This window comes from Pholcus phalangioides, unplaced genomic scaffold (assembly GCF_987345545.1).
Source record: "Pholcus phalangioides strain wild (caught in Gottingen) unplaced genomic scaffold, Ppha-v1.0 ptg000004l_1, whole genome shotgun sequence".
NCBI lineage: Eukaryota > Metazoa > Arthropoda > Arachnida > Araneae > Pholcidae > Pholcus > Pholcus phalangioides.
The window spans coordinates 2884864-2910521 of record NW_028301597.1 but is presented as its reverse complement, the minus strand read 5'-3'; the positions used below and the strand labels follow the sequence as shown (position 1 = coordinate 2910521).

At 36.7% G+C, this 25658-nt stretch overlaps 1 protein-coding gene across 1 annotated transcript in view; it reads right to left on the bottom strand.

Annotated features, from left to right (window-relative positions):
* The window catches only part of LOC149086427 (uncharacterized), a 62876-nt gene extending 39817 nt beyond the window's left edge, over positions 1-23059 (bottom strand). Inside the window, exons 1-7 of the mRNA XM_089231762.1 lie at positions 22821-23059; positions 15473-15589; positions 12968-13143; positions 12739-12811; positions 11476-11582; positions 6479-6656; positions 5412-5456 (exon numbers count right to left, since the gene is read on the bottom strand). Of these exons, the coding sequence (XP_089087888.1) occupies positions 5412-5456; positions 6479-6656; positions 11476-11582; positions 12739-12811; positions 12968-13143; positions 15473-15589; positions 22821-22964 (840 nt within the window). The 5' untranslated portion in view covers positions 22965-23059. The remainder of the gene's footprint in view (positions 1-5411; positions 5457-6478; positions 6657-11475; positions 11583-12738; positions 12812-12967; positions 13144-15472; positions 15590-22820) is intronic.
* Positions 23060-25658: the final 2599 nt, after the last annotated feature.

The window sequence follows — 25658 nt, the reverse complement described above, 5'->3', positions numbered from 1 at the left end:
ACGGACTTATCTTAGTTCATCATGGGAAATTCCCCCGAATCCATAACAGGATCAATCATCTTAAGCTGATGTCAACGCACGTGGTTTCGATTTATGCAGTGTCGCATTCCAGGCACCTTCATTCTGGGAAACGTATCCTACCGTGTGGTTTACTCAAGTGGAGTCACAACTTTTTTAATATCTGGCATCTCTAATGGCTTAACAAAATTCCATTCTGTTGTCGCGTCATTAGATTCAAATGTTTTGAAATGTGTCCGTGACATTATCGTTCAGCCACCCACTACTGATGCCAATGATGCGCTCAAAAAACGTATGCTTGCATCCCAAGTAGTCGCCTAACGTCAAATATGACGTGAAAATTTAGTCACTTTCTCTGAATGACGTCAGTCAAAAAAAATCACCTCATTTCAAAGTCATTTATTGGCCACGAACAATAAAAATCAGGAAATAACGTGATACTTGATGACCTTAATGAAATATCAGGTTATTTCATGACATTCATTAACCATGAAGGTCATGAAATGACGTGATATTAAATGGCGTAAATGATTTTGCGTCATAAAAATCCCGAATTTCTTTCGAACTGAAAAATTCTGTTCCGGATGAAAATATAAAATTATCCAAAATGTTTGTTAATAAACCTTCAGAGGGTGTTTCAAAATTACCCTAGGCCTATTCGTTACTGGTTGTCATAAGGTAAATAAAGTACTTTTAATTGCAATTTTGTTTGAATGGAAATGTAAAACTTTTCAATGAGATGTTCATATAAATTTATCAACACGTTATATAAATTATAATTGCATCCATATCACGTTTTTTACGGAAGATCAGCGGATCCGTGAAATCTGTCAACAATTGAAAAAGATGCAATGGATTCTTTGACGTGTACATTGAACTAAAAAAATGCATTTTTTAAAATCTTTTTCTTTTCGATAATTATAATTAACGCAAATAATTATATTTATTATTATCATTATATTTTTGACGAATAATAAAAAGAGTAAAACGAAAAAATAACTGTCATCGGCTAAACTCAAGAGATTACTTAACGAAAATTGTAATACAACTAATCAATACTTGTGGAGTCTTTATAAAATAACGCGCAATGTGTGCTGCTGCGATTGCGCGATCGGTAGAAAAGCACGGCTTAAAATAGTTTGGGACAATCTTCGAACGCGGTCTGGGTTCGAATCCGAACTATGCCGCAGCTTCACGCATTTTTTCCCCTTCCATCTCTTCGAATGGCGCCATCTATCTTTCGAAAGTCCAACTATTTGCAAGTGGTCGTTTTATTGGCAAACAGTTTCCAAAATGGACATAATGACCATTTTATCACATCATGTTTGATACATTTTATGACTTAAAAAAACGTTTTATTGACGTCAGGTGACAACTTGGGCTGCGATGCAACAAGCCGACTTTTCGTCTTCCAACGTAAAACTCGGCAACTCGGGCACAATTTCCAAACGGCTAACATTCTCGAAACGTCTTCCAACGGAATTCGCTGTATGCAGTGAACGGGTCTGAAATTCGGATTTTGGGTTGAGTCGTATATTTGCATGGAATTTCATTATTGCCGATATTTCTACCCGAATTTTGGGCGCCGATGACAATGTTGAGTTACTGCATAGAAACAATAGGACTTCCCGTATTTGCGAAACCGCGGAGACTCGATCCCGAAAAACTCGCTGCTTTGAAAGCCGAATTTCAAATGCTCATGAATCGAGATATTTTGAAGTCATCAAAAAGCCCATGGGCTAGTCCCATTCATTTTGTGCAAAATAAAGACAGTAGTTGGTGCGTATGTGGGTATTTCAGAGCGCTTAATAAAGTTACTGTAGCTTATAAGTACCCGCTCCCCCATATCCATGACTTCATTCTAGGATCGCGAGGAAAGAAGATCTTTTCAAAAGTTAACCTCGTAAGATCTTATCAGCAGCCTTAGCGATCCATCGAGCCCAAGGACATTCAAAAAACCGCTGAAGTACCCCCCCCCCCCCATCGGCTTGGTCGAATTTCTGAAGATTCCGGATGGTCTCCGAAACGCTGGCAGCACATTTCAACGTTTTGTGGATAACATTCTTCTTGATCTCGATTTTTGCTTCGCTTACTTGGGCAATATATTCATCTTTTCTGAGGGTGACACATCCCATAAGCAGTATTTAGAGACGCTCTTCCAGAGACTCCAGGACCTTGAACTGGTAAGCAACCTGCACTAATGCGTTTTTGGAGTCACCGAAATTTCTTTTTTAATATTCTTGGTATCAGAAAAAGGAGTTTCTCCCTTGTCTGACAAAGTTCGTACCTTAGTCGAGTACCACTTGCCTAAGACAGTTAAAGAACTTAGATTTTCTTGTCGTTCCAAATTTCTACCATCGATTTTTAAAGGGTGCTGCAGCAAAAAACAATCTTGTTATATGCTTTTGTAAGCAATAAACGTAAGAATGACAAAACCCCTATCGATTGGACTGACGCTATTAAAGAAGCTTTTGAATCATGCAAACAATTAATTGTTGATACCACTGCTTTAGCATTCCCAGAGCTCCATGCTCAATTGGTTCTGATGGTTGATGCATCTGACTTTGCAACAGGCGCTGTACTGCAACAGAAGGTTGAGAAAGGACTTGAACTTCTTGGTTTCTTCTCCAAAAACTTTCTCCCACTCAAACAAGCACATTTGATCGTGAACTTTTGGCAATTTATTTGGCAGTGACACTTCCAACATACGTTAGAAGGCAGACAGGTCGTTATTTTCAGCGATCACAAGCCTCTCACATTTGTGTTCAATCAAAAGCTAGAGAAATCATCTGCTCGTCAAATATGGTATCTAGAGCTCATTGGTCAGTGCATCACTGATATTCGGCACATATCAGGTGAATAAAACGTAATTGCTGATACATTATCAAAAATCAACGAAATAAAGTTATCTGATTCTTTAGACTCAGATCCCATGGCTGCTGATCAACAAAATGATCAGGACTTACAAAATCTGCTAACATCAAACACGAATCTTCAGTTGCGTCGTGGGACTTTTCCTACTGGCCCACCCATCTATTGTGATGTTTCTAATACACGTGTTAGACCTTACGTTCCAAGTAACTGGTGCAAGATTGTCTTCGATAAGATCCATAATGTATCACATCCTGGTGCCAAGGGCACTTTCAAGCTCCTGCAGCAGTGTTTCGTTTGGCAACCTATGAGAAAAGACTGCTCTACGTGGTGTCGACAGTGCATTTCATGCCAAAAGGTGAAGTCCCACAAGCACGCAAGGTATCTTGCAGAGTATGCGCTTCCATCTGATAGATTTAGACATGACCATCTTGACATTGTCGGCCCACTTCTGCCATCCAATGGGAATTCCTACTTGCTAACCTGCATCGATAGATACACACGCTGGCCTGAATCCATTCCTTTTCCGGATCAAACAGCCGAGACTGCACATTCAGCGTTCATCAGTTGCTGGGTGTTCCATTATGGCGTTCCCGATGTCATCACAGCTGACCGGGCCAGGAATTTCTAAACTCATCTTTTCCAGCACTTTTCCAGACTACTCGGTGTTCAGCGATTTCGGACTACCTCTTACCCTATTCAAGTAAAAAGGATGGTAGAGAGAGATTTCATTGAACAATGAAAAGCGCTTTGATGGTAGTAGACCCAGTTCATTGGAGCGAATCTCTACCCATGGTGTTGCTATCTCTTCGATAAACAGTTCGTGAAGATCTGCAATCATCACCATCTGAATTGGTTTTCGGAACTGTCCTCAGACTTCCCGGGGAACTCATCCAAAGTTCTTACCAGTAGCCCGTTCCAGCACCTATATTCGTCCAGAGGTTTCGTCAACACATGTTCAAACTGAGACCAACACCAGCTTCTAACCACGCCGAACAAGCAGTGTTAATGTCAAAGTACTGAAGGACTGTTCTCACGTTTTTCTATGGACTGATGCTGTGAGACGTCCATTGGTTCTGCCATATCAAGGACCATATCTTGTCGTATCTGGAGACGCTAAAAATGTTTGCTTACTAACTAACAATAAAATTTTTTTTGTTTCTATAGATCGGATAAAACCCTATACATCCAGCAAGAATCCAACACGTCTTCCTTTCCCAGTGTTGTTAATGTGCCCATACCTAACTCATGTAATGCAAAATCTGGCCGCAAAATTAAGCCCGTGGTCCGTTTCCAGGCGTTCGTTTAATCTGCAGGGGGGAGTATTGTGGTGACGCAATATTCGTGAATATTGCTGTTGTGACGCGCACGCTCTCTCCGTCTCTACAGTCGTCTTACGGGCTCACGTTTCTGTACGATATTCTCATGTACCTGCATAATATTCCAGAGTCTTCTTGTTGTTGTAACCGTCGGTCGAGTGCGATTTCGCTCTCAAGTTAATTGAATAAATGTTAATTATTTGTTAACTTGCGCGTATTATTTTATGTCACGGAATAATCAAAGACTTAATAATCAAGTAACTAAAATTACTACTTACCATCACAACCCATAAACTGGCAATTTTGAAATTTTTAGCATCCATGGCTTATATATACGCTAGAAAGTAAGGAAGGCGGAGAGAGAGGAAAAAAGCACACACACGGAGCGAATGACGAAAAACAATAAACAACCGTAGTGCGATTGTGCAGATACGGCAAGAGGCTCAAGATACCATTTGAATCAGAAATTTTTCTCGTTTGTTGTTGTAGCCGGAAGTCACTAGCTTAAAGTTGTTTCTAATGATTGAACTTTTCGTACTTTCTATGCAATAGGAGCTGTCTTGCGAATACAGACAACTACGTGCGACTTGCTTACGCTTCAAGTCGCTGCCAGTGAACGACCGGCCTTAGAGTCAAACTGAACAGTCTGGATATTCTAGGTGCTTATCTTTTATCTTTTCGTATGCATATGACACAGAAATGAGCTGACGAAATCACAAATGGATGATGATACCTATAAATTCGACTGAGTTGCGTCAACACCAGCTTTAGCATACTGAAGCTGGTGATGGTTGTGTATATATAGTGTAAAATAAAAAGATCTAGTATTTCTCATCTTCTAATTTATTTAATTTTGAAGCTGTTCATTTTAGCCTTCAACCAGTTTTTCTCTTTTTTTATAACACTCTTTGGTGCTTTAAAAAAGTTATCTCTAAATTTTGGGAGGTACCTGGAACGAATTAAATGACTTTCCATAGAAACCCATGAGAAATCTCGTTTGGGCTTACGAACGTGAATCCGTTATCCAAGGTATCACTGCATACCGCAACGCATTAACTAATGTTGAAGTACAAGAAGATTCCGAAGGTTTTCCGGTTTTGAAACGAAATACGCCATTTTCCACTTGGCATGCACTACAGATGATAGATATTAAACCAAGATGTACATCAAACATATCAAAGCAATGAGATTAATGATACATACAGCAATACTGACATCTGTTATCCCGAATCCTTCTTCAACGTAGCCCTGGAAAAAAATTTGAAAATTAAAATTACTGCGTTGCTTGATTTCGAAATTGCTGAAATAACAAGTAATGTGTTTACCACTCGTAACGTGAAGATTCATTCCTGTTTTATAGAGTTTACAACTTTCTCGCTTTCAAATAAGAATACGAATAATAATACGGAAAATAATTTCATGCTGTGGATGGATCATCGTTTTTTCATCCGTCAAGAAGGCTCTGATTCAAAGAGGATCAGCTCTAAATTAAAAATAGGGTGAGACCTTGGTAATCGTGGACACACATTAATATTTCTTCAATATTCAATGCAGTAAAGTAGCCCTCACAAGTGCTACTGTCTGACGTTGTCGTGTAGGGAGCTACTGACGCAACTATTACCATCTTGTTAGGCCCACATCAAACTCGTTCACCAATCAACCATGATTGAATAGGGCCTGGGAACGATAGAACGTTATTTGGTGGTCAGGTTTGGCACAACTACCATCCACAAACCCGAGATAAATCATGTTAGCCCTACTCACCAGATAGTCATCTGTTTTCAAAATTCAAGTTGAGAAACTAGTAAATTGTGTGATTGTTCTTTTTCCAGTAATTTAATGTTGCAGGTGTGCTGTGAGGAGACTTTTTGAAAGAAGGACTGCATCTTGTTCAAATCGTCACCCCCCCCCCCCCCTCGTCAACTTGACGCACATTTGTATCGCGAAGTTGGAAAATCACAGACAACCAACTTCATCCGATGACCACTGTTTGTATGGCAGCAACTAGAACTTTTCAGTTTGAAAATACGAGTTACCACGTTTCTCTTACGAGTTGAATAGTGTCACTACCCCGGAACATTTATGAAACATCAGTGAAAAACGAAGAAAAAAATTTTTCTTCAAATTTCAAAGTTGATGTATGTATAGGCATGCAAAAGGACCTCGAATTCCAAATTTCAAAGCAATAAGTGACTTTCTTCATAGTTCGACTTTTAAACGGTTAATATACTTATATATATATCTTTAACCCTAATAATTAATTAACTAACCGGTAGCCAACCTTTCCATGTACTTGATATGATTGATGGCCTCACAATCGCTAAGGGGATATCCTTCACTTCTTGGTACAGGAAATTTTCACACACGGCCTTGCTGAAAGTGTACGTATTAGGCCAAGGAGGAAGACATTTCTGTGACAGCTTTAATAATTTCTCTTCGTCGCCAGACCTAAGAATTGAAAAGAGCAAAAAAATGTATTATGTCTGTCAACGAGCAATAAAGAGATTTACCACGAAAGTTTTTTTTTACGTCTATAATCAATCTTCATTCCTTATCAGGCCTAAAAAGATGCCTAAATTTTACACCATGTTTATCCCTTTGGAAGGAGAAAAATAATTCACCCCTGATTCAGTGCCCATAGGCAGCCTAGAGCCATTCTTTGGTGGTTTAATCTAGAGCCTCATATAGAATATGGGTATAAAGATGGCTTCAGTTCGGTCCTCACAAGTAGTCGATGGGAGAAAATATCTTAAAATATTTTCACACGCACACACAAAAGATTTAGAAAAAAAATCTAAGATCTGTCTTTTTGGAAAATATGAAAGAAAAATTCCAAAACATCCAATGATGTTCCAAAAAAAAATCAGAAGATATCAAAGACTTTGGAAGTAGAAAAACGGGAAGGGCTGGAGACTTTCAAAATGTCTGTACTTAGAAATATTCACATCACAATTCTGTCTTAAGCCCGGATTACACTATAAAAATTTTATGATAATTCTTTCACAAATGCAACCAATAAGCTGATCGGTTGCATTTGCTCGAAAGCAACCGATAAATTTATCAGTTGCAGTTGCATTTATCGTTTTTCACGTTTTATAAAATAACTTTCATAAACCTTTTATAGTGAAATCTCATCCTTAGATTAGGCACTTCTGAAATATAAAATTTCATTTTTTTTTAGTTTACAGACTCAATATCGAGTAAAATATACTTGTAGGTATCGGGGGCAACAAAACTATTCAAGTGCTTAGGGCCTTCAAACATCTTAATCCGGCCCTGAGTGAACTCCGTACGTGGATAACGTTGTTTAATAAAAGTATTTTTTTTAAGTATTATTTTTAAATTATACTAAGTATTATAGTAAGTATTATACTAATAAGTATTATTTTTATATTAAAGTATTATTTTTTTATATTAAAGTATTTTTTTTATATTAAAAAAATTAAAAATTTAAAAAATAAAAAAATAAATATTCAAAATAATTCTAAATATTTAAAAGAAAAAAATTAAAATTTTTTGTAAGTATTTGTCAATAAAAATGTAAAAGTATTTTGTCAATAAAATATTCGTAATGAATTACAGAACGGCTTATAATTTTGGTCCCGTCAGTAGCCGCTGTTGTTGACATGTTTTATTGTATAAAATAGTAAAGTATGGACAAAAGGCGCAGTTAAAGTTGCTATTTTCTCAGAAGTTTCTCCTTTATCTCAGAAGGAAACTGAGGGATAGACGTATGTGGGTACATCCTTTTGATGAACAGGGACCTTCATATGTTGTTTTTAAGGGTATTTATGGCAAATAATTAAAAACGTTCCGTGCAAAATCATCTTTAAAAAGTAGCCAAAGATGCGGACGAATTCGACCCGCATCCGCGGTTTGTTAAAATTGTTAAAACTTCTTCCGGACCCGCGTCAGCATCCGCTCCGTGTGAAAGGGCTCTTAAGGCCCCTTTCACACGGAGCGGATGCGGAAGCGGGTCCGCATACCCTTTCACACGAGCACTGAAGATGCGGGTGTTTCGCCCGCATCTTTAGGTTGAAATTCGTGCATAAAAACTATTTTTTCGCAATTTTTATAACTGTTTTTCTCCTTCACCCCTGATTCAGTGCCCATATGCAGCCTAGAGGTATTCTTTGGTGGTTTAGTCTAGAGCCACATAGAATATGGGAATAAAGATATCTTCATTCCGATCCTCACAAGTAGTCGATGGGAGAAAATATCTTAAAATATTTTCAAAAGATTTTGAAAACAAATCTGTCTTTCCGGAAAAATATGAAAGAAAAATTCCAAAAACATCCAATGTTCGAAAAATCCAATCCAAAAACATCCGAAACTAATATGTTCCTAAAAAAAAAATTCGGGAGATATCAAAGAATTTGCAAGTAGAAAAAAAGGGGAGGGGTGGGGACGTTCAAAATGTCTGTGCTTAGAAATATTCACATCACAATTCTGTCTTAGGCCGGATTACAGTATAAAAGTTTTATAAAAGTTAGTTTATAAAACTTGAAAAATGCAACCGATAGGCCGATCAGTTAAGTTCGCTCGAATGTAACAGATGTGTTTATTGATTACATTTTTCAAGTTTTATAGTGTAATACCAGCCTTAGGCCGGGATTACACTATAAAAGTTTTGTAAAAGCTCTTTGATAAAACGTGAAAAATTCAACCAATATTATCTTATTGGTTGAATTTTTTGAATGCAAAATGTGTGTTTGTGTGTGTGCACCGGTTGCATTTTCTGGAATGCAACCGATGCGCCTATTGGTTGAATTTTTCAACTTTCATAAAAGTTCTTTTATAAAACTTTATAGTATAATCCCGGCCGGATTACACTATAAAAATTTTATAACAATTATTTAAAAAAAAGCAACTAATAAATTTATCGGTTGCAGTAGAGCAAATGCAACCGATAAATTTATTAGTTGCTTTTTTCAAGTTTTATAAAATAACTTTCATAAACCTTTTATAGTGAAATCCCATCCTTAGATTAGTCATTTCTGAAATATAAAATTTCATTTTTTCAAGTTTATAGACTGAATATCGTGTAAAATAAACTTGTAGGTATCGGGGGAACCACCAAAAATATTCAAGTGCTAGGGTCTTCAAACGACTTAATCCGGCCCTGAGTGAACGTCGTACGGGGATAACGTTGTTTATAAAAGTATTTTTTTTAAAGTTTAAAAAAATTAACAGATTAAAAATTTAAAAAAATAACAAATATTTAAAATAATATTTCAGATATTTATATTTTTAAATAATTTAAAAAATTTAAAAAGAAAAAAATTAAAATTTTTAAATTTAATTTAAAAGTTATTAAAGTATGTAGTCAGTTAAATATTCGTAATAATGCACAGAACGGCTTATCATTTTTGTTCCGTCAGTGGCCGTTGTTGGCAGGTTTTATTGTATAAAATTGTAAAGTATGGACAAAAGGCAGTTAAAGTTGCTATATCTCAATCTCAGAACGAAACAAAGGGATAGACGTATGTAGGTACATTATATTAATGAGCAGGGACCATCATATGGTGTTTTATGATGGTCATTTTATCATTATGGCAAATAATTAAAAAAAATTCCGTGAAAAATCACCTTCAAAAAGTACCCAAAGATACGGACGAATTCGCTCCGCATCCGCATCGTCTGAATAGCCCCGAATAAACCTATTGTCAAAACTTCTATGTGCGGATGCGGAGCCCGCACTTAGGTTTTGACACATGCGGACGACGTCCGGACCCGCATGAACATTTCCTAGGTGCGGAGATTTTTCGGCTCGTCTGAAAGGCGCAGTATATCCCAATTGTTAAAACTTCTTCCGGACCCGCATCCGCGTCCGCATCCGCTCCGTGTGAAAGGGCCCTAAGGTGAAGTCTCACGGAGCCCCAGTGTCAGTAAAACGAACACCACGAAGGACCCCTTTACAAAATGCTGTTCGCACACAGGATATAAAAGCCAAAAGCATTGAGTAAATTGTTTTCTTATCTAAGCTCATAAACCCCTGAAATCTCTGCATGTCTCCAAGGGGGGTCAATGAAACCCTGATTAAGGGCCCTTGTTTTAAATGAAATGTGATGGAAAAAAATGTGTCAACTTTCCTGATCCAACAGAAGCCAAGGTCATAAGGTCATTTTTACGCCTGAGCTCATCAAGGTATGGCCCAGGCGTCATGTTTATTTTGCGCCTACATTATGATATCTGGCACAAGAAGAGTATGTAAATATGTGGGGCCTCAGAACCTCACTTCGCCCTGTGGGCCTCGTTGATGTTGTGACGGCAATGCATAAAACCCCTCGCAAAAGGGAAGCTCATTAAAATCTAGCCCAACAATTTAAGTTATAAAGAATTTCATTACTGGATTAGGTTGGAGGACCCAATGATGAGACAGGGTAGCCACGAGAAGAAAATATGATCTGTTCCGGAATAGCGTTTCTCTCTTCTCAACCTATGGTACGTGACGATGTCATTGGTGGTCCGCAGGCAGACTTGATACGATGTACGTAATTCGATTCTAACTGAATGAAAAATTATTCATTTGTTGTAATTGACATTTATAATACTCACATATGGGTTCGAATAAAAATTGTACGTTCATATTTAGGTTCACCATACATCATCAAAGAAAATGCTGGAAATTTCCATCCTAAATACGGGATATCACTAGTCAAAAGATGCAATTTATGGCAATTCGCAAAAATGAGTGAATTGTAGAAAAATAAAGGGCTGCTACAAAAATTGTAGTAAAGAAAAAATTATAATTCACGAAAAAAAATAAATTCAAATGACGACATGACCATATTTCACTGAGAAAAATAAGGGGAACTGGAATCTTAAACTCGTTAAAATGCAAGACGTCGCCAAATTGCCATCAAAAACGCCGCCAAGTCCACAAAATACCCTATTGTAGTTAAAATCGCTAAAAAAATTGAGGGGGGGAAAAACGTTGAACCTGAAAAATACGTAAGATGAATATTTGTATTTACAGCTATAATTATGATAATAAGTTATGAAAACACCGTTTATATTCTTGATATTTTGGTATAAACATTACAGCGTATAAACATTCAGTTAAGCGTCGTTGAGAAAAACGGGTCAAAAAATATAAAACAATTTAGAAAAACTAAATGTACAAAAATGTGCCGTAATAAGGGGTACAAGTGATCCATCGAATTGTTTCAGACACTTTACTCGTCCTTGGGTTCAGAAAGGTTGAGAAAAACTGTTCTCTAGAGACAATTACAGTCGGCTTTCCTATTTAAAAAGAAACACTTGCCTTGCTGCCTCCATTAAGGCTGTTGGTGGCACTTGGATTATCGGTACGTCTTCATCGATCTCAAATCTGTTGCAAAACGACATTGATGTAGACGTATGAATCAACAGCTAGGTAAAATTTGAAAAAGGCTTAATGCATATGAGAAATGGAGGTGAATCGAATAAATAAAATTCACGCACTCTTTGTTTAAACCATAAAGCATTATTAACCATATTAACCCATAAAGCATTATTAACCATATTAACCCATAAAGCATTATTAACCATATTAACCCATAAAGCATTATTAACCATATTAACCCATAAAGCATTATTAACCATATTAACCCATAAAGCTTTCAAAGCACCAGTATTAGGCCGAGATTACACTATAAAAGTTTTAAAAAAGTTTTTTGTAAAATTGTAAAAATGCCACCAATAAGCGTTTCGGGTGATTCGAGCAAATGTAACCAATAGACTTATTGGTCGTTTTAAAAAAAATCTTTTATCAAATTTTTGTAGCGTATATATAATCCCGGTCTTACGCCGGGATTACACCATAAAAATTTCATAAAAGATATTTTATAAAACTTGAAAAACAACCAATAAATATATTGGTTTTTTTTCGCTCGAATGTAACCGATACGCTTATTAATTTTATTTTTCAAACTTTGTTAAAGATATAAACGTTCACAGTGTATAAAGATAATAATAAAAAAAGTAATCCTGGAGATAGTCGAATTATATGTTCAAAGTTTTCCTTAGTCGGTTACGTATGGAGGATCAATATGGTCTTTTGACTGATATAACAGCACAGGCAATCAACGAAAAAGGCAAACTAAAAGGAAAAGCCACGAGTTTCGACGCAAAAAAAACAAAAAAACAATGGGTGCAGTTTTAGAGCAAATCCTATGCATATCCGATACTATCAACCGATCGGGGATCCCACGTAGGTTCGTTATAAAATCTGAACTTTCTGTTGCTCAGCGGGGAAGAGTATGTCCTTCAAAGTCAAACGTTGTGAAGTCAGAATGAAGCTGAATGCCTACCTGTAAATCAAAAGTAATGTCCTGGTTGATTACTTGCGAAAAATGGAGCTATTTGATTAGACCATTCGAATTTCTTTAAAATTCCTACTGTGGTAATGAACCTAAACCACAAGACGTCACCCATAGTGTGTGTGTCAAGATAGATATTCGAGGGTTTTTCCCATTTCATTGCCTTTTCCGTTGATTCTTTTTGTGATCGATTGTATATATATAAAAGTATATGCTGCAGTACTTACTTTAAAATTTTTCAGTCTTCGACAAAATTTCACAACGTTCTCAGTTCCAATTACATTGTGCTTAATCATATATCTAAGGAGAATGAAAATAAATATTTTTTTTTTCATAACAATAAGCAAGTTATAACTTAAATGCAGAAATCGCAAATAATCCCTAATTCATCATTAACATCTATCAATAACCATCAGGATTTTTATTCAAAACTGAATGAATTATAAATGGTTATACCCTAACGGTTTCAGAAAGCTTACGACAGCTGCGCAATGAAAAACGAATGACACTTCATCTTCCAGCTCAATTAGCATTGGATCAGAAATCCCGAGATTTTCTTCGCCGATATCTCCTGGTACAACTTTGGTTTTTGAGAGTATCTCGGGACTGAATTTCGTCGGATGCGAAAATATCTGTAAATTCCAAAAACCACTATAAAGTTCAACGTCTAAATACACTCTAGTTTTCAATTAAATATTTATATACAAAATATTTATATCAAACTTAAAATTTAGTTACCAACTTAATCACTTACCGCGTGTAAACGGGCCCATAGTCTTGCAAATAGGGTAATCAGATTGTGGAAAACTGAGAATGGAGGATGTCTATGCGCACCCTTAGTGACGTCACTATTTCTAATTTTCACAACAGATGACACTACTATTCTGACCAATAAAACCGGCCATAACAATAATTTTTCCCAAATAAAACAGAAAAAATTCGAATTTCGACGGCTATTGGTCAATGGGAGAAAAACCACTCATGTCAATGAAGAGATATATATTTCAAAATGGAAAAAAAATTTAAGAAAAAAAAAAGGAAAATGATTCTGGAAACCGGAAAAGGAGTACAAAAGGGTGAATTTTCCTAAAATGTAGAAGAGAGAGATAGAGAGAACAATTGAAATGACAACAAAAAAAGGTCGTCTGTTAACTCCTACGTGCAGATTGATAAAAATAACTTAAAGGGGAAAAAATGATTCTGATTTTTTCAATCTTAGCTTCAAAATATGCAAGAAGAAAAACTTTCTATGAAAAGAAATTGATAACATAAGCCGATGTACTACTGATAAATATAAGCTAATTTTTCCCCATATTATGATGTTTGTCCGTACCACGCTTAGCGAAACTGATAACAACTCCCGAATGATAACATCGTCCATCATTCTAATAAGCGGTGTCTACTGCATCTATCACAAATTGTTGAAATTCTTGATTATTTTTTAGTTCTGGCGTTTCGAAGTTCTGAAACCTTTTTTACACAGAGTTGTGGCACCACTTGGAAAGTGGACAAACACTAAATTTCAGTCCCCAATTTCGCCGCACTGAATTTCCTACCGTGTGAAAATTGCATTACGAAACATAACTAAGTAAATGTTTTGGTATAAAATAGAAGAAGGTGGCGATTTGCTAATGGACCATTTTTTCATTAAGAACGGTATAAAAATTTCACTTTTTATATTTTCTCAAACAATTCTTCGAGTTTTGGGGGGGGGTTACAAAAAAAAAGGTTCTACTCTGCTGATAATTTCATATTTTACTTGAATTTTAAAATGTGCCGTAAAATTAATATTCTTTTCGAACACTTTGCTGAGACATTGTGTAGAAATATACAGGGTGTCCTATAAGTTCTGATACGGCCTTTATCTCATCAACCGTTTGTCGTAGAGGTATGGCTCCGATCTAAAAAAAATGCTCAAAATGTGTTCAGAAATCACCCTGTACCAGTTTGGAGAGTGGAAATACAGCGTGTCATAAAATAAGAAAATCTTAATTTTAATACGGAAACCCTGTCTTCTAACTTCTAATTGAAAAGTTGTTAATCTGTCTCTTCCGAGCCCAAAAAAAAACGTTCCATGTTTCTAAGTGCAATATTCACTGAGATATGTGAATTCAAAATGAATTAGGAACAATTAGGAAACAACAGCATAAACTAATGGACGATGCTTCTTTTCCTGATTTATGCTGTTCTTTCCAAACTTTTCTCGGTGTGTCACAAAATGTAAAAGGTCAATTTTTATACAGTCTTCCTGTCCTTTAGCTTTCAGTTGAAAAGTTGTCCTCTGTCTTCTGAGCACAATAAAAGAAATCTTATGTTTTTGTGTCTGCAATATTCGCTGAGATATCTGACCTGATTTGACCTTGGATTTTTCACCCTGTCCTAAAAACCAAATCAGAAAGTTGTTGCCCTGTCTCTGCTGAGGCAAACAAAGAAAATTCCACGTTTCTAAGTGCAATATTTGCAAAGATATTACAATTCAATAATCGGAGAGTAGGTTGGAAAGAACAATATAAATGTGAGGGAAAAGAGCATTTTGTTCTTTAGTTCATGCTGTTCTTTCCCAACTTTTTGCCGATATTTGAATTTTAATATGTTCGAGAATATTGCACTTGAAAATATGGGATTTCTTTTTTGTCGGCCTCAGGAGAGACAGGACAGCTTTTCAATTGGAAGTTATAGAACAGGTGGACAGTATAAAAATGTAGGTTTTTTTATTTTATGACACACTATATTTTCACTCTCGAAACTGGTACAGAGTGATTGAGCTCGATTGAGTGATTAAATACGATTTGAGCATTTCTTTTAAATTTGGACGAACGGTTGGGGAAATAAAGATCCGAGAATTCGGACTTGCAGGACCGTCAGTATAAAATTTATGAGTTTCGGTTATTTTCCTTTGTATGTTTGTATCATTGAAAAAAATTATATTTTTTCACTTTATAACGAATTTTTTTTACGCACCTTTTTCTTGAAGATCTTATCTAACCTATCTGCAGGCGAAATACCTTTCTTCGGTCTCAGAAGAACATACACTTTTTCTATTCCCGGACAACATTGCAAAAGCGTCGCCAAGAGAACCTAGAGTAGAAAAATCGGTTATTTTTGCCGTTGGAAATCGTACACAGTTCCAACTTCATGCTCACGATCAATAACAAGCATGATCTGATTTCATTTAACTTCTGCATTCTTGAATGGTGATGCGAGTGCTTCGCTTAGTAGCTGATCACCTCTTCACTATATCTATGTCGATTCGGAAACATTGGGGAAAATAAGCAAATACAGTGGAACTTCGTTTAACGAGCTTAATTCTTTCCGCCAACGTGGTCGTTATCCGAATAACTCGTTATTCGAATCAAATTTCCCCTTAGGAAACAATAGAAACTTGGATAATTCGTTCCACAATTATTCATTAACATAAAAATGACTAATAAAAACGGCATTCAATCAATAATTAAACACAATAATAATATATAATACAATGAAATATACATGATATAAATTTTCATAAATAAACATTCAATTCGATAATGTTTACAAACATTATTGGCTGTTAACTTACTCTAAACGACGAGAGAGGAAGACAGAAAGAAGGTTTATGACAGACTTTAGAGACAGACAGACAGATATAGTCTCGTTGTTTGCAAACTTATTTTTTTGCATGACTTTCAAAGAGGTTTTATCCAGACACTTGCCTTTGGCTCCTTTTTAGGATTTCTAGGATGCAATGTTCGTTGGACAGATTCAATGCTCGCACACTGCTACAGCTTCATTTGGGTGGTTCTTTTCTACAGAGTTTTGCACACATTCCCACATTCTACACATCTCTCTAATCTAATTTTATGTGAGAGGGACATCTCACTTCTCTCTTCTTCAAATGAGAGACCGTCCATGAAGAGATCCATCACTTTATCTATCGTCAACTCCTAGACATTTTTCACCACTAATTCTTGAATGTCATCCTCATACACGCACCCCCTGCCCATGTTCTTCCCCAATCACGCAGTCTCTTCGACAAGTAGTGGCTCCTGTTTATGAGCTAGCCCTTCAAAGTCACCGTTCAATAATTCAAATCAGCCCACAGTTTTCTCCAAGCAGAATTTGAAAAAAAATCTTCAAGCGTACGTACGCATGGCTACAATGCTACATCTAGTTTCTCATCGTAAATATTTACACTCGCACGTGTGTTAATTTTCCGAATGAGGCTTACCGAAGATTTTGAGGGAGAATATTATTCTCAATTCCATAACACGTGTGTGGGTGAAAGTGAAAAACAATCAGCTCCGTTGTGATAACGTGAAAATAAATGAACAAAGTGCGAAATTTTTGCTCGTTATGCGAACTGCTCATTAACCGATCCGCTCGTTAACCGAAGTTCCACTGTAATTTTAAAAAGGTAGGAAAAGGGTTTAAATTTTCTGGCAACCTTTTTGGGCTAAAAAAATTAAAACTTCTCTCATCATAATAATAATTTAATTGCAGCTGCTTGAAAAAAACAAAAAATGAACTTGTTGATATTATAACCATGCGTATGGCATGGTAATTGTAAAAATTATAAATTAAACAGAAGCTGGGGGACAGAGGAAAGGGAGCAGGAAGACAAAAAAATGGAGCCGAATTTCTACAAGTAGCACCTGTGCTGAAAGAGGAAGTCTACAAGACTATAAGATGTATGAAAAAAGGTAAATGCCCAGGTGAAGATGGGATTTCAATAGACATTATTAAAGAAGCAGGAGAAGAATTTGCCAGTATGCTAGCTGCTTTGTTCACAAATTGTCTCACAAAATCGAATGTGCCAGAAGATTTGAATAACGCCATGATGGTTCTTCTTTACAAAAGGGCGAAAAAGAGGATATCAAGGACTATCGACCAATCAATCAATCTCCTATCAGTAATTTATAAAATCTTCACCAAAGTATTGACATGTAGGCTTGAATCCAAATTGGACGAAGCTCAACCAAAAGAACAGGCAGGATTTCGAAGTGGATTCAGTACAATGAATCACATCCAAGGAACTTATAGAGAGACACAAGGAATACGAATTGGGGTAGAGAAAACTTGCATTAATATCATCAAGAAAATATATGACAAAGCAACTGCAGCGATTCGTTTGGATAAAGGAAAAGCAAAGATTAAACTCGGAAAAAGAGTCAGACAGGGTGATACTATCTCACCAAAACTCTTTATCGCTGTTTTAGAAGAAGTATTCAGAAAACTGGATTGGGATAAAAAAAGAAATTAAAATACATGGAGAATTTCTCAAACATTTGCGTTTTGCTGACGACATTGTTGTTATCAGCAGTAGTCCAGACAAACTAGAAGAAATTATACAAGAATTGGCGAAGGCAGGCAAGTATACAGGTGGGCTTGAAAATGAATCTGCAAAAGAACAAAGTTATGTTGAACACCTTTGCGTTGAAGACAATTATGCTCAACAACACAGAGATACAATAAGTAGAAAGCTATGTATACCTGGGACAAGAAATCACCATGGAAACGGAATCATTAATGAATTAAACAGAAGGATTGGATGGAGCACTTTGGTCAAAAACTGTGTAATTCTGAAGAGTCACGTGCCATTATGCCTGTAAAGAAAATTGTTTAAACAGTGTGTGTGCTACCAGCACTGACTTATTGACCTGAAACATCGACACTCACAAGCAAGACAATACAAAGCCTACAGACAACACAAAGGAGCGTGGAAAGATGTATGCTAGGCATCACAAGGACAGACAGAAAACGAATCACTTGGATAAGGAACTACACAAAGGTATATGATATCATGGAAAGAATTAAACGTCTAAAATGGAAATGGGTTGGACATATTGCAAGAAGACAGGACAACAGATGGAGCACAAGTATTCTAGAGTGGTACCCCCGTGGTGTTAAACGTCCGAGAAGGCGTCCCCACGCAAGATGGATTGACGAGATCAGGAAAATGGCTGGATCAACTAGATGGCTAAAGCATCAGACAGAGCAGAATGGAAAAATTTAGAGGAGACCTTCATCCAGCAATGGATTGAAAATGGTTGTTGTTGAAGATGATGAACAATTAGATCAATCGACTCCGTCATTGACACTGAGGGGGAGGAGGCAATGCCCGCACCCTATGCCACCCCGTATCTCCGCCCATGAATCAATCAGATCGGTCATGTCAGGGATGATAATTTTCATCCCTAATATGACATAAATTATAATTTAGGAATGAAAGACAGATGAAAAAAAAAAATTTAAATACATTCAAATAACATTTCAGCATGTTTACACTTTCTTTTTCCTTCACATTTAAATTATTTAATTTACTAACATCCTCGGTGCGGGACTTCCTGTGGTAGAAATCTATTTCTGTGGTCATGTTTCGCCGTATCTGTTGAACCTCCACAAGTTTCTGACAAGGATGAGTAGGATATCGAACTCGTGATACCTTTAAATATCCTTTGGTACTTTAGGCGAATATCTTATTGACCTGGGCTACAATGCAGAGCTGGACCAGGGGGCGCTAAATTCTTTTAAAATTATTCGAAATTACACGAGGTAGCCATAAGCGTGCTTGCCCGATTGAAAGAATATCTAGTTGGTGGCCCAGTTCATAGCCCGAAACACCTCAACCTTCAAGTACCTGGGGGCACACTTGCATTTTTTCAGTGGGCAACGTCCAAATTTCTTGTCAAATAATTTTTTCTTTTTCTTTTCTTTATGACCATGAAATATCATTTTGATGTTCATTCTCTGGTGCCCATGTAAACCTGGAGTGCACCTGGGCATTAGTAGGGTGACCATACGTCCCGTATTTCCCGGGACAGTCCCGGTATTTTTTGTATTTTTGGCCGTCCCGACTTTTTGGCAAAAGTGTCCCGGTTTTTCCCGTATTTTACACGAAGCCTACTTGAATTTTTATTCTTTATTGAAGTCGAAGATTGAAATTATTTTTCAACTAATAAACTATATTATGATAATTACAACTATAAATGAGAATATTAATCTCCCACATTTGCCTTGGTGAACGCTTTTTTCGTAAAATTCATTTTAATCCACTGCAATTTGCAGTAACGCTTCATTTCCCGCCATTGTGATTTTTCCGTAATTTTAACAATATTGGGCAACTTCGCTCGGTTTTGGCGATAATTGGCGATGTCCCGTATTTGGAATCTGAATATCCCGTATTTTTCTCGAGGAATTATGGTCAGTCTAGGCATTAGGGAAACTCCGTTTTAGTGGGCCGCAAAGCTGTTTTCCAACCGGATCACAAAATACTGAAGCCCGTTCCTGACTGTATTCCCCCTGCATAATCCGCCATGCCGTAATAAACCAGGGAATACCAGCTTAAAAGGGAAATATTAAATAAAATGAAAAAAAATTACATAAAAAAAAAGACGTAAACTATCTATTTGCGTGAAATATATCAAAAATCACTAAACACACTGGAAACCTGGGACCGACTTATATCCGCCATTAATGTGCAAAGTGTGACGTCAGTATTACCGATTTACGCCGCATTCACTGTTGTGATACATTCCAAGCTATTCTGATCCATTATTTCTCAAAGTTTATGATTTATTATTTTCTGATATTTTTCTAGAGTAATTCTCATTTCATTCGTTATTATTATCATTATCAGGAGTGGCAACCCTGGTTGCACATTAATGGAGGACGATCAGCCCTCTAAGGATTTCAAGATCGCTTTAGAAATCATAAAATGACGATTATGAAATCTCATTTCGTAACACGGTAATCATTAGCAACTTTATGAGCGTGTGTTGTTTACTCTTCGTTAGTGATATCATACGGTGAACCACAACACCCACACTATTATTATTGAAAACATTGCTTATTGGTGGCATTAATTTTTGTATCATTTTCCTACTGCAGAATGTTATTCAGAGAAAAGATTTTGCATTCAAGATATGTATTCAAGTTCATATTAGAAGCCTGTGAAGAGTCTGACCTGGGGACCCACCAAAGATCTCAACTCAGGGGCTCTATTGCGGGGTGTGGGGGTAACGGGTCTCAGTGCCGTGCCCGGTTGAACTCATGGTTGGTACTCACGAGTTTGAAGCCCTGTAAAAATATTGGGAGACATTCACGAACCAAGTACTTTGATTATAACCACCACCAGACGAAAAGCACCCGTACAAGAACTCTGAGATATGGCTTTAACTTAAATAATCATGATGTTAATCATTGATCATAGAATTTTCATCAGAGTTGTCGGTGAATATCTCTCCCCGAACATGAAATCACGCATCTATCCTCAATCGTTTAAGTGAGCATTATGGCCCCCCCCCCCAAGGGCAGGGCTAGCATGTCTCTAGCACGGAAGCCCATGCAAACCTCATTTTTTTTACACTATAAATTCGCTATAGATGAGGCCCTACCAAAGATCTCAGTCTTGGGGGACCTAGCTCAAGGATAGGGAAGTGGGCATGATAAGAACCGGGATGCTCACGGTAAAAAGAAAAATATTATTCTTACATGAAATGTGTGTGTACTCTCTAACTTTTTTCCCCAGATAGGGAACACATTGTCTTTTATTTCACCGCCTACAGAATTTTGATATCTGTACGGAATGACAAAATGACAAAAACATGCTGCCTTATACAATATAAGGAACTAGCTATAATACCGGGCGCTGCCCGGGTTTTCTTGAATGAGGAATTTTGGATCATGTGATATCAATCTCTTTCTTTGAGGGACATACAACCCGTGTCCAAGTTAACCAATATGGCGACGTCCTCCGCAACTCATGAAATAAACAAATCTAGATTTAAACAAACGTGGTTTTAAAGAGTCGCGCGCGCGCTAGGTATTTAGATTCCCCTCCCCCCCTAAACTTCAAGTTATCCATCTGCCTATTTCTGCTTCAAAAAATGCTTAATTAAAGCTGCGGAATTTCTTCGATGTACTTTACGGACCCGTAATTAATTTTAAAACAACCTAAATTATATGAATTTATGCAATTGAGCATCAAAAGACAATATGGAGACATTAATTTTCATGCTTGAGAAGACGTAAATAAAAAGTTTACATCAATGTTATTGCATGGATATCCAACTTGAAAGTAGGTTAGGCTAATTACTTCATATTTAATTTTTTAGGCTTCGTATCTCTAAGCGAACTCGAAACTTCAAAAAAATCGAGAATTCAATACAATTTTTAAAATTATTGATGTGGCAGGAAGCCCACGCTAAATGCCCGCATTTCTATAGTAAAATCGGTAATTGTAACACTGATTTCTATAGCTCAAATAGAAATACCATTCGATAATATTATTTGACCACTGATCTATTTAAAATTTGGTATACACATTTTCGATTTATACTATGCTATATCAAACACAATATCTATATATCTCTGATACTTATTTTTTTGGGAAATTTTCAAACATTAGGAATAGAATGTATTGTTAAAACCTCGAGCGCATGGCATCAATGTTATTGAATAAAAAGTGATTCAAAACAAAGTAAGCCGCTTAGTTCATGAAATGAGGTAAAATATTTGAGATCCACACTCTTAAATATTTGATTTATGAAAAAAAAAATTTCGAATTCTTTAAATTTCAATATTTTGTCGTATATTAGTTTCCTTTATTTTAAATACATTTTTATTCAATTGCATTGATGTCATGCTACTTCATCACGTGTACGAGGTGTTAATTTTCTCAAAAATATGAGACCTCTTAAAGTGTTTTTCCTCCTGTGGTCCGAGAGTGCATTTTAAGGAGTTCGTGGGATCATTTTCACACATTTACTACCATTGCATAAATAGCACATTCAGTGCTCTGAAATGGCCGCATGGCAGTCGAGTGGTTAGGGAACTAGCTTCTCACTGTGCAGGTCTGGGTTCGAATCCCGGTTCGGGCATGGATGTCGGCTAACCTAATACTAACAAATACCCTGGGCGGATCATGCTGATCACTTGGGAATACGTGAAGATCACGTTATTAAAAAAAAATGGTAATTTAGTACTTCAATTCAATTTTTTTATCATAAAAAAACCAGTACATTTGGATTCCATGGCAGTGACTCGAAATTTTCCTTCTCTACAAGGACTCCTCAGAGCATTGACCTTCAATACAAGAGGTCCGCGACTTCATGAAGGTTGAGAAACACTGCCTTAAACTTTTACAAAGTTGGGAAGCCCTGCTCTAATCTCGGAGCTTTATGTGCTATTTTCACGTAGTCAAGGTAATGCTCCGCGACGTCTTTGTCGGTTCGTACTGAAATAGAACAAGGTCCGCATGCCACGATATTGTAAAGAAGAAAATGGGTCGTATTAGAAAAATGCGACTGAGAAATACTGAAATAAGAAATACCGTTCCCAGGAATCCTGTAGCTCCAGTAATGAAGACTGACTTTTGCTCGAATAACTTCGCGATTTCCGAAACACCTTCGACCGAAGATAGGCCAATACCAGATTTGCCCGATGTATCTCCATCGGTTTTAGAGTCCTCTTTCATTCTTAACTTGTGTCTGTTACTTCTAAGGGTGTTGGCAATCCGGTGCGATTATTGTATGAAAAAATTATTCGTGAAGCTCTTCTCTCTTTTTCAATTATAATCTTTTATTTAGTGATTTCTTTCGCAAACACATTTACGAAGAACGATTTCTTTCCTCATATTTATCATTAGTAATCAATTAAACCCCCACTCATTTGGGAATAAGCATAGGGTGTGTAGCTGTGTGTATGTGGAGACATTATCCCTCTATAAGCAGTATTAGAAGCGTATGTGAGAGCTTATGATAGAAAAACTAGCGTGTTGATAAATTGTAATTATTGTTTCTTTTTTGCGCATGTTATTTTTTACTCTTGTTGATCGGCTTCAATTAGCTCGTCTAAGGAAAGATCAATGCAGCTTTTCCTGGATAATAAATTCATTTACTTACGTCAGAGTAGTTCCCAAAATTTTTGAAGTGTGACCACCCCCCCCCCCCGCTTTTGACAAAAAATTTTAATTTTTGACCCCCTCCCCCCCCCCCCCCACTCTTTCAACTTCAGTTGAAATATAATCGATAGATAGCGCTGCTATATACTAGACATCGATACTATTCATATATAATTAAAGCCGGGTTTTCCTAGGACTAGAATTTCTGCGCTGTGTGCAGCGTGAAAATGCCGATTGATTAAAAACCTGAAATTCTGGTTTTTCGGCCAATCAGCGTTTTCACGCTGCACGCGCTGTAGAAACATCCTCCTAGGAAAACCTGGCTTAATCTCAACTCTGCATTTTTCAAAATAAACCATCATTCTGATCAAGATACATCAGTTCTCGTGCTTGTGTGTGTGTATGCAGCGAATACATCGACCTGCGTCTGACAACCGATGAAAGTTGAATGATTTTAGGCCTTTCTATCGTCAAAATCTGCAACTACGTGATTTCTTATGAAACCTGATTATTAAAATTTTACAGGGATGTCTGCAAGCCTGAAGAAAAGAATGTTTTTCTTTTTTGATTTATTACTTATAAGATTTTCAATTTTAATCGGGGAGTTTCCTCTTCCAAACATCCTGTAGTTTCTAATTTATTAGTTACGTGATTTTTCCCCAGTGAGTGCGTACTAAGTGTCTCAGCTAAAAGTTAAGGTGGATTCTAGGTTGGACACGTTCATTTGCATTGTAAAAGAATAAAATAAATTTATTTTAAGACGTAAAAATTTTGGAAAATCTTTCACGGACCCCCCCCCTCCCATGCTCATTACGCAATCTACAGTTTGGGAACCACTGACTTATTGTGATTTTATTTGAGAAAAGAAATACTATTGGTAAAGTTTTAATTTTATCATAATTAAATCTTAATATTGCTTTAATGAACTTAATTTTCCCCTGCACTGGGGTTTTCCCGTGATCAGTGGTCATGACTGAGATGAATGTTTATAATATTTCCGGTAACAAACTAGAAATCCCGATTGCAAAATATAAAACATACTAAAATAAATTACTTTATTTAATAGTTTGAGAGTATTTGCGGGAAAGTTAGAAACATGAAGACATGTTTTAGGTGTATTCAATTTCGCTTCGCTAGCTTAATAGAGCAAAAATGCAATAAATCATCAATGTATCGTGCAGCTCAGTGGTTCTCGGCTTATGACCATATGGTCCACCTTTTAGTACTGGTATATTCTAAAGGAGTGTCGGGTGGGTATCAAGTACAAGAGGAGCCATAACAAAGGAGCACAGAGAGCTATGAATAAAAATTCGGATTTGAAGAATCCGGATTGAAGAGTTTTAAAGTGCATTAAAAATGCGGATTATATGTGGATTATATGGTGGGAAAAAATGTGATTTGTTTCGGAATTCAACAAAATTGCGTGTAAAAATAGGGTTGCCTTGGGATAGTCAAAACACATGGGGCCCATCTAGGCATGGCCCTCGGGGGAAGAGGTGGGACTTCATGTCCATAAGGGGGGCCTACATAATGATGTGAGTTCAGTTTCTATGATTTTCGAGAGTAGGTATGTGTAAATATGTGAGCTAGCTTTTACTTCCAGTTAAGTATGGCACCCCAAAATATAAATTTGCTGTGGGGGGGGGGGGAGAGAATTTTGTGACAACCCTATTTCGGCATAGATCATTCCTGTGCACTAGATTATGGTTCTTATATATAAAATTTTTTGCTCCTTATTAAATATGGTCAAAAAATACATTAAGTAAATAGAACGGGCCTCACTCCTGGATGAAGAGGGGACCCTGGATAAAATCTGTCGGCACAAGAATTTAAAAAAAAAAAATTTAACAGGGATTATGGGCAGAAAAGGGTTAAGAATCACTGTTTGAGCTGACGAGCCATAGTCAATTAATAAATCACGTATTCCACTTGAGAAAAAAATTAGTAATTTTGTTATATTGTTCGTAGAAGCTCATGTTATTTATTATTCATTTTTATTTAATCGATATTGCTTGGCCGAGGCCTATACAGGAGGATGTGGTGGTGTGAAATATGACAAAAATGACGGTTGGTGTTACAAATGAAATCGGAAATCGTAGCACAATCAACAATATTGTGTGGGAGGTTGTCCCAATCGGCTATAGTTCTTAGAGTTCGAGGGAAGAAACTAAATTTGTGACAGTCTGATGAAGCAAAGGTAGGTTGTAATTTTTGGGAATGGTTAAGTCCTACGGATATATGTGAAGGTTTAATTATAATATGGGAATT